The sequence below is a fragment of the Fulmarus glacialis genome, unplaced genomic scaffold (assembly GCF_000690835.1).
Source record: "Fulmarus glacialis isolate BGI_N327 unplaced genomic scaffold, ASM69083v1 scaffold1683, whole genome shotgun sequence".
Taxonomy (NCBI): domain Eukaryota; kingdom Metazoa; phylum Chordata; class Aves; order Procellariiformes; family Procellariidae; genus Fulmarus; species Fulmarus glacialis.
The window spans coordinates 26699-36435 of record NW_009200810.1 but is presented as its reverse complement, the minus strand read 5'-3'; the positions used below and the strand labels follow the sequence as shown (position 1 = coordinate 36435).

Below are 9737 nucleotides of genomic sequence, written 5' to 3'. Positions count from 1 at the left end.
TGTCACTCACCCATTGATTGACCTAGCGAAGGGGATTTTGCCTACTAATCTGTATAGCTTGCTAGTAGTACAAGCAGGGTAATGCATATTAATGATGGATAGCAAAGCGATGTAGGCAATTTTTTTTCAATATTTACTTTTTGGGGGGGGTTCAACATTTATTTTTGGCATTTATTTTTACATAAGAAAATCAACTTCTGGAGTATCTGAAAAAAAAAGCAAGTTCAAGTCAAGTCCACTGAACACTTTCAGTTAAAACAATAACAAAACCCCATTGGAAATGTTAAAATGGATCACTGTAGCATTTCCAAAACGGTATAGACTGCTTTTTCAAGTTAGATTCTTAAGGCATGTAAGTATGAGTCATAAGTTTAAAAAACAGTTGTTTTTCCAAGACAGCTGTAAGAATACTCTGATATTCAGGAACTAATTTACACGCACAAGCATATTTCCTCTGATTTGTATTTCTGAGGGAAGATTTACTATGAATAATGGGAAGGTGTTGGATAGTCTCCCAGTGGCTGTTTGACAAAAATACTAATCAAAATTGAGTTGAAGCAGACTCTTTAAAAGAAATAATGATTCACCTTTACTGTCTACTCAAAAATAAACAGCAAGAAAAAAGTAAACTGACTTTAAGAACTCTTCCTTCTGCCTGTGCTACACAAATCGTTCCTCATTTGTTACCAAATCAGCAAACAGACTTACTGGAAAGGAAAAAACCGGCCAGAAAATCAACACATTCAAATGATGTTGGACACGTCTCAGGGTACAACTAGGTCTCTAGCACATTTGTTTGGTAAATGGGTCAGCTATTTTGCAGCCAGGACCAACCAAGACAAAGTGGTATGTAAGGGAGGAAAACAACTACATAGCCATTCCACTGAGAATACATGTTGTTTTCAACTTAATGAAAAGCAGGAATAAGTTATTTCTAATTCATGCGAGGTGAAAACATAGAAGAAAAGAGAAGGAAGCAAAGATATGAAAGAACTAATTATTGAAGGCTAAATCATGACCATGTAATCAGTAAAGAAAACAAAAAAATTGTGAGTTTTAAATATTTACATCTTCTGCTAAGAAGTACAAGAGCTTGCAACCAGAAATACCACTATAAATGCAGTGTACAAATAATTGGTAATCATCAAAGCAATGTTTAATACCGATTCCTTCATTAACATAAATCTATACAGTGGTAATTTTGTGTTATCACTGTTAACTCTGAAAGAGTTTCAAACCTATATGTACTACTATTAGTGGTAAAAGGGGAGGGCATGTTCTTTACTCTGTTAAAGGATGAGGGATACCTGGATTGCGTTATGTGGTTCACCTCTCATGTCATGAACATTACGTGCCCATCTGCACTCTTGAGTGTACATCTGTGGTTGAAGCTGGGCCAGTTATTTTACGAAGTTCATGCCAGCAACCTACTCACGCTATATAATCTTATCTAAGGGAATCCTGGTGGTGCATAGCCACTGAAGTTGTACCTCCAGGATCCTCTGGACCCCGTGTCATGACCTGAAGCAGCAAGGCAAGCTCAAGCAGTGTGCGAGCAGCAGTGGCAAGGAGATTCACTGAGTTTCCTGAATCCATGTTAACAGCAATAATGAAGCAAAAATAGAAAACGCAAGAGCAGGTAGACTTTTACCCAGTTTTATTTACTTTATTTTCACTCATTAGGAAACAGAACTAACCATGTAAAAGGCGGAGCCATGTCCTATTTGTATCAGTAAGGACAACAGAAGCACGTTCAGCACATGACTCTTGAAGGTTATTAATGCCAGATTCGGAAGGGTAAACATCTAGCATTGGTCATCCTTTGGAAAGGGCTTTTGGCAGCCTGGCAGCTAACTCACTGGTCATCAGTACAGTTACTGGAAAGCTGACTCTTCCATGAACAGTGCTTCAGCTTCGCATAAGTGTCCCATAAATTTGATTTTTAGTGTCATAAATGCTCAGATTTCCTTCTGGCAATATGTGGCTGGATCCTCGAACATGATGGGAACCTTCTGGTTGACCAGATGAAAAGGTGATATACAGGTCAGGAACTCTCCATGTTTCAGGGCATAATTGTATCTAACTTTGTAGTAATACGACATCTAGCTTCTATAGAGTGCTTTTGTCCATGGATTTTAAACACCTATTAAGCAAAGTTGAAGCATGCTGTACAGAGGCGAGTCATTTGCCTGAAATCACAAAGCTGACCCCAGTAACAACAGACCTAGCAGTGAGCCCCAGTCCCACCATTCTTTTCATCATTTGGTCAAACATGTATTGAAGTCAAAAGCCTCATTCAGCTCTCCATCACACGGGATATTGTACAGACACAAAGGACGGTTTTCTCTGGAGAAGCCACAGGCTAAAGATCAGGTGCAGGGCATGAGTGGAAAGGTATTAATGCTATTAATACAGATAGTAAGCAGAAGCACATATATAAAATAATTTGGCTGGGATAAAGCCCGTAGCAGAAGAGGGAGCCTGTCACCAGTCTTGTAGGTGTATTGAATAAGGCAGATACTGACCACATTAGTTCCCCAGCAAGGAAGCTTTGATCAAAGTCGTTCAAATGGACTCCTGGAGTTGAAGGATAGGGAAGGTTCATGCTTTCATTGCCTGTGAGAAATACCACAGGCTTCTTTTCCAGATATGCTACTGCCCAACGTGACCTCATTCTGCCTCAGTTTTGTAATGTGCAGAAGAGGGAGAATGAAGTCGATTCTCTTTGCAAAGCACACTGAGATCTGTGGTGGGAAAGTGCTACATAACCACAGAATAGTATTTATTGTTTGGCTATTGGTAGTTGTTACACATAATTCAGATAGCTACTGTGGCTTTTCCTTGTGCTGTTTGAGTGAAACCCCTGCTAGTCCCCATCCCGAAACCATGGAGGAGTTTCCTTAACTTCTAGTTAACTAACTAGTGTTACTAGAAGTAGCGTCTCCATGCCTTGTCTCACCTTCCCACCTCCCCTGTGACCTCCTCCTGGCTGGACCAGAGATCAAGCGGGTAAGTGGGAAGCAGGTTCTGAAACTGGGAGGAGTAAGAGAGGTGTGCAAATTCTGGGAATCCACCTCACACCCCTACCCCACCTCTTCCCGCCACCTCCTGGTGCCCGCCCCCAGCTTCAGCCTGCTCCCTTAAACCGCTGCCACCCCACGCTGGGTGGAACATTTTCGGCTGCTGACTGCACGACTCGCACCGAGCAGTCGGCAGCGCCCGGTGGGACAGACATGGTGGTGCTGAGGTTAGGCAGCTGGGCTCCCCTGGGGCCTCTCCTCTCCCTGCTCTTCTCTACCAGCATGGCGGTAAGTGAAGAGACGGTGTTAGAAAACACGTCGGCGCGGGAAGCGCTGTCGGGGAAAATTCACTGAAAATGGTCTTCTTTCTTCTCTTCAGTACATCACTGCTACCAGAGAAAACTGCTGCATATTAGATGAACGATTTGTAAGTACCTGAACAATTTTCTGTTATCTTAGGAGTCTAATTGAGGCTTTCCTATGCTGATTATTAACTACCATTATCACTTGTAGCTTTATTTGATCTTCACTGTTATTTTCGATACTTACTAAATGCACTGTGCTTAAACCCGTTATCTATTAAAAGAGGAATACGCTTGGTAAAAATGTAGGGGAAGCTGCGCTGTTGACAAAAACATATATCCAGGAGAAGCTACAAGTAACAGCATGCACCATTTTCTTGCTATGTGTGTATATGTACACACAGTGTGAAACTAAACTGCCTCTGTAAATTCAAATACTGCAGACAAAGTGGCAAATGCCTGCCCTTTTTTATCCACGGTCGTTGGTATAAGTGGTGCCTGAAAGTTCCCCTGCCCAAATATTCTGCTCTCCTTTTTTTGCCCCTGAAACATTGCCAATTACTATTATTATTCTTTCCTCTTTAGGGTAGCTATTGCCCAACGACCTGTGGCATTGCAGATTTCTTTAATAAATACCATCTCACTATGGATAATGAACTGCAGGAAATGGAGAGAATTCTGCGGCAAATTACTAACTCCACAGGAACAGTAGAACATTTGATTCAACACATCCAAAGCCTCTATCCTCCAGAGAAGCAGACACTACCAAGTGAGAATATAAAAATAACTACACAACTGAAAAATATAATTTATGTAGTTTTCTTGGTTTTTAATTTGCCTAATTGCAATAATTTTATACCTTTGTCTGTTTTACAGATTCAATTGATGATTTTACTCAAAAGTCCAAGAAAATAATTGAAGAAATTATCAGATATGAAAACACTATTTTGTCTCATGAAAGTACTATACAGTAGGTATCTTCCACCTTTTATATCACTTGACAATCCAAATTGTTTTCTTTCTGTTCTTTTATCAAGGGCAGCTAAGGCTCCCTCAGAAAGATTTTTTGTGCTCATGTGGACCATTGTGCCCGCACTGTCATTAGTAGCTGCCTAGCAAGACACAGAAGGATCATAAGGATCTGATATTGCATTCTCTGCTCATCTGCATGAGCCATTAATTTGTGCAAGAAGTGCAAGATAAGAATGTCAGGAAGCATGGCGATATTTTTATTTATGTTTCTTTTGCTGTGCCAGCTGCTCCTAAAATTTTTTTCATGACCTTTGGAGATTTTATTAATATGAGTTTGTGTTGTAAAGCAGTGTGTGTGGAATATTTGTACGATCATTCACTCTGGCTAATTTTGCTGCATATATCCATGAAAATCAGCTCAGTTACATTGATATAAATCATAAGTTACTATAAACTCAGTGGTAGTCTTTTGTAAATTGACATTGAAAATAAAATTGAAAACATCATTAACTTTTCTAAATCTTAAGGATATGGTTTTTGACCTGAATGTAGAAAAATCTCCACTTCTATAACATTATATCAAAGATGATTTAGGCATTCTGACACTTGCAGGAGTTGATTTACACCATTTATGTTTTATAAATGCATCCATAATTAAAGAGGAATAATTTATCATTTACTTCAGGAGAACAAAGAAAAACTTCCCGTGGCGTTATATTCATACATTAATTACTGGTTTGAGTTCTGCTGATTAGAGTCAAGTCAAGTTTTGCATAAGATTAAGTGTGTGATTTCCCATTTTGGCTAGTTTTCTCAACTTAAATACCAGTGCTGATAGAGGCACCCCCTTTTACAGGGATGTGTGTAGCAACATCCTACATAGGTGAGGCATGTGTGCAGGGAAATGTCTATTACGTATTCAGAAACAGCTGAAACAGCAAGGCATTTTTATGTCTCTCTGTCCAGACAGTTGACAGATACACATATATTGAACAGCAACAGGATCACACAGCTGAAACAGAAGATTGCCCAGCTTGAGTCACACTGTCAGGAGCCATGCAGAGACACAGCTGAAATACAGGAGACAACTGGAAGAGGTGCGCAAAATGCTTCTTGTATGGTGGAGGGTTAATTCAGTTACAAGCATCGCCAGTTGGCATCACAGCGATGAGTTATTTGTGATCTTACGGGCCATAGGTTACTGCAAAGGTATGTAAGATTGCAAGTTATGAATCCAGTGCTTGGATCAATATAAGTGCTAGGTAGATGCTCTGCAAACAGGGCATTCAGATGGAACAGAGGTCTCGCTTGCTCCTTTGGCCTTTTTGGCCAAAATACGATTATCCCCAAATGTATGCTAAACACAAGGGACAAGAGGAGAGTTTCTATGGACATAAGACAAAGAGAAGGTAATTCATTATCACATTTCTACTGAGTCACCTGAAAAAAGTTTGATTATTCCATTAGCTCTAAAAATGCCATTTTTGTTGCTGTAGAAATTAATGCAATGACTGTATTTTACATTTAAGTTGCTTAAGCTGTATGTGAGACTAAATTCCTCCTCATCTTAACACAAGCCCTGTGACCTTTAGTAGGATTTTATGGCAATGACATTAAAGTCCGTGGATTAAATAGCTAACTTTGCAACAATGACATTTAGATGAATTGTATTTCTGGCACTAAGAAAGTTACAATATCAAATAAATGTGAGGATAGAGCTGTAGCTAGATTAATAATGATTCTATGAATATCTTTACTTCAGATTGTCAAGACGTTGCAAATAAAGGTGCCAGAAAAAGTGGTCTTTACTTCATCAAGCCTCAAAAAGCCAAGCAGTCATTCCTAGTCTACTGTGAGATTGACTCATACGGCAACGGCTGGACAGTATTACAGAGGGTATGCCACTTATATATTATTACCATGAGCAGGCTTATTGCATCAGCACTGTTTTTATTTACCCACAGAAGATACATAACTTGTTGATTGAGCTTTTTGGTTTTGTTTTTGTTTTTTCCCCAGAGACTGGACGGGAGTGAAGACTTCAGGAAAAATTGGGTTCAGTACAAGGAAGGATTTGGACATCTGTCTCCAGATGACACCACTGAGTTCTGGCTGGGCAATGAAAAGATTCATTTAATAACTACGCAGTCCACTCTGCCATACACCTTACGAATAGAACTGGAGGACTGGAGTGGCAAAAAAGGGTACTTGCACATGATGCTTCTGAAAATGGCAGCTTAAAACGTTCTGCTCCCATTTCTGTGTCAGTTTGTACAGCTCTCTGAAAAAATGATGAGCCCTTAGACCTGCTAACATGCATAGGACACTGCATTGGCACCTTGTGTGACTTGCTGCCAGGCACACGTGCGTGTCTGAAGGCCACGTGCTGGCAGCCCTAGTTTATTTGGCAGAAGGAATCTGTTTCTTCTCTTCAAGTTTCTTCACATCTTACGCATCTTAAGGATTAGATGATCATTGTAGGTCCCTTCCAACTCAACTATTCTATTCTATTCTATTCTATTCTATGTATTCCATTCTCCAGGAGGGCTTACTATCCTTGCTATTTCTTGAGACATCCACTCCTTCCTCCTACCAAGAATTTCCTCATGACCTACGTAAACCTAAGCATTATGAACCTGGGAGATATATACATGTGTGTTTATATAACATAGATCTTCCATACATCACTGAACACTCGTAGTTAGAAAACATGTCTGATGTTGGAGCACAAAAGTTGGTTGGATGTATGCCATTGAACTGAGGCACACAATCATGCAAAACTAATTCCTTTTCAAATGCTAGGATGCCATAAATGCCTTTTCTGCAGTGCAAACACCTATGTATTTTTCACTCGTGCATGTACTGGCAATGCAGCATGCTCATATGCACCGTTATCTTTTGTTAACAGCACTGCTGACTATGCTGTATTCAAAGTGGGAAGTGAAGACGACAAGTATCGACTGACTTACGCCTACTTTATTGGTGGTGAAGCCGGGGATGCCTTTGATGGCTTTGATTTTGGAGACGATCCAAGTGACAAATCCTTTACCTATCATAATGGCATGCGGTTCAGTACCTATGATAACGACAATGATAACTTTGCTGGCAACTGTGCTGAGCAAGATGGATCTGGATGGTGGATGAATAGATGTCATGCTGGCCACCTCAATGGCAAATATTATATAGGTAAAGTGTCTTCTAAATACCTATAACCCAGGACACCATGTTTCAGTGACAAAGAAAAATGGGTAGCTTTCATTGAGGATGTTTTGCCATCTGGTTTTTCCAAAGCTGGTGTAGCCCATTCTTTGCAATAACTGAAAACACCAGCAGTAGGAACTTGTGTCTGCTCTCCAGCCCAAAGTGGGAGAATTTGTCCTGAGAGAAGCAAATTAGGGGGAGAAGGGCAGTGAGTGGGGCCTGCCAGCACGCCCAGGGATGCTATGGAGGTGTTAGTACCAGAAAAATGGCATGGGCACATTTACTACTTTAGAAAGCAACTGTTTTGCTCCAACTGATATTTTTTAGATGGTGTGTACACATCGAAAGATTCTGGTCCATCTGGATATGACAATGGCATTATCTGGGCAACCTGGCATGACCGGTGGTACTCCATGAAGAAAACTGCAATGAAAATCATCCCATTCAACAGACTGTCAGTAGATGGACAGCAGCACAACTTAGGCAGCGCCAAACAGGTTCGACCACAGGGCCGAGGAGATATTTAAAATGACCACAGAACATAGTTATCATTTCAAACGCTGAGCATGGGCAGCTGAAGTGTTAAGCCCACTGCATCTTAGAGAAGTTGGCTTTGTTTACTGTTTTGTCACAGAAATATTTTTACTTTGATTTTAGTATACCTTCCACATTACTGTTTCTTTTAACAGATAGATAAATGGATAGTCGCGTGATCAGAAATAATTCCTTGCCTTCATGTGTTTTAAATGCTACATTTTTAATTTCCAACTAGTATAACTATGTATGAACACTATGAACATGTCATTGTAGCCTTATGTACTTCTTTCTTTAGAAGAACATTAAAATGCTCTTTTTTTTTTCTGTTGTAGGTTGGAGACTCGTAAAGGGACAATTTCACAAAGACTGATCTGAACAGGGAAAACAAGTCTTTTACCTCTTGGACACTGAACTTACCTAACATTACACAGTTCAGTTTTGACTATAAAACACCATTGACTGTAAAATGCCCAAGCCTCTTCCCTGAGCAGTGCTTACCTTTGTACATGGTTATTATTTTCTGTACAAATTCTCAATAAATTTTTGATTATTACAAAAAATCTGAACTTGTTTTCTGTGCTCTACTGTTGGCCAAGCAAAACAAAGTAAACTTTATGATGGTTGAAAGGTTACTGTGATCAAACCTGTTTGATTCAGTCATTCCTGAATTGCACGATAGTAGTTTCTGCTGTGTGTTTAGAGGCAAGTGTTGGAGCCTGTTTGATTCAGTCATTCCTGAATTGCATGACAGTAGTTTCTGCTGTGTGTTTAGAGGCTATCGGAGCTCTATTTCTCCATAAAATGGAGATAATTGGCTTGTTTCCAAAAGTTTTCATTCTGTTTTCTAATGAAATTGATTTGTGACATAAATCAAAGTACATTACATAGCAACTTGAAAGAGGCCTAGTTTACTGCTGAAGGCTACTTAACTGAGCTTATCATGAAGTAATGAATACATTTTCAATCAGGATGTGTTAGGAAGTATACTATCAATGACCAAGAACAGATATTTTACTCCAGAGCATACATATTAACAAGTTTCTCAGCTATTACTCAGAATAAAATTTTCGTTTGCTATATAGCACGTAGTATTACGCTGTACAACTATTATTTCTGAATACCCTCTTTTGATTCATAAATATTTAAAAATTAATCTAATGTATTTATTGCCATTGTCGGACCAAAAAATGTTAACATTTGCAGCATAAATACATTGTATTTTACTTGCATTTTCTTTTTCTAGATATGGTAATAATTTTCCACGTGAGCAAACTCACAGCACAGATCAAGAACAGCAAAGAGTTTGCAATGCTGTCTGAATGTACTCAGTCAGAATATCTGATGAGTGCATTTGAGGGGTGCGTTAGCAGATCAGTTTAGGTTTGTGGATGAATTGCTCAACAAAAAATACACGCAGAGCTAGAATAGAAATATATTTTTATATATAGAGAGATATATATCAAGTTGATATATTGAGAAGTGAAATATTAAATGTGTCTTGGTCTTTATTTTTAGCTGTTTTTACTTTATTAGCTATTTTATTTTAGCTTTTTATTGAGAGGCCAGAAGTTCACCTGGTATTTCTGAATAGCACATTCAAATGCTTTATTTTAAAGACAGAGAGACATTACACTAATAAGACAGATCTTAAAGGCAGTTTATGCTGCCTCAATGCTTTCCCAGTTTCGGTGCCCAGGTCTCTAGT

The 9737-nt window shown here is 39.2% G+C and overlaps 1 protein-coding gene across 1 annotated transcript; it reads left to right on the top strand.

Moving 5' to 3' along the window:
- Positions 1–3274: 3274 nt before the first annotated feature.
- On the top strand, positions 3275–8598 carry FGG (fibrinogen gamma chain). The gene is made up of 10 exons (XM_009573715.1): positions 3275–3308; positions 3400–3447; positions 3908–4091; positions 4199–4292; positions 5261–5391; positions 6057–6190; positions 6314–6498; positions 7203–7480; positions 7823–7992; positions 8365–8598. Exons 1-10 carry the CDS (start codon positions 3303–3305, stop codon positions 8377–8379), a joined length of 1245 nt encoding a protein of 414 aa, XP_009572010.1. The 5' UTR covers positions 3275–3302; the 3' UTR covers positions 8380–8598.
- Positions 8599–9737: the final 1139 nt, after the last annotated feature.

What these genes read in the sequence shown, in the direction of transcription:
- FGG (XM_009573715.1), top strand. An exon ending in GCTGGACAGTATTACAGAGG is followed by an intron (nt 6,191 to 6,313) that starts GTATGCCACTTA and finishes TTTTTTCCCCAG; the next exon opens with AGACTGGACGGGAGTGAAGA. An exon ending in GACTGGAGTGGCAAAAAAGG is followed by an intron (nt 6,499 to 7,202) that starts GTACTTGCACAT and finishes TTTTGTTAACAG; the next exon opens with CACTGCTGACTATGCTGTAT.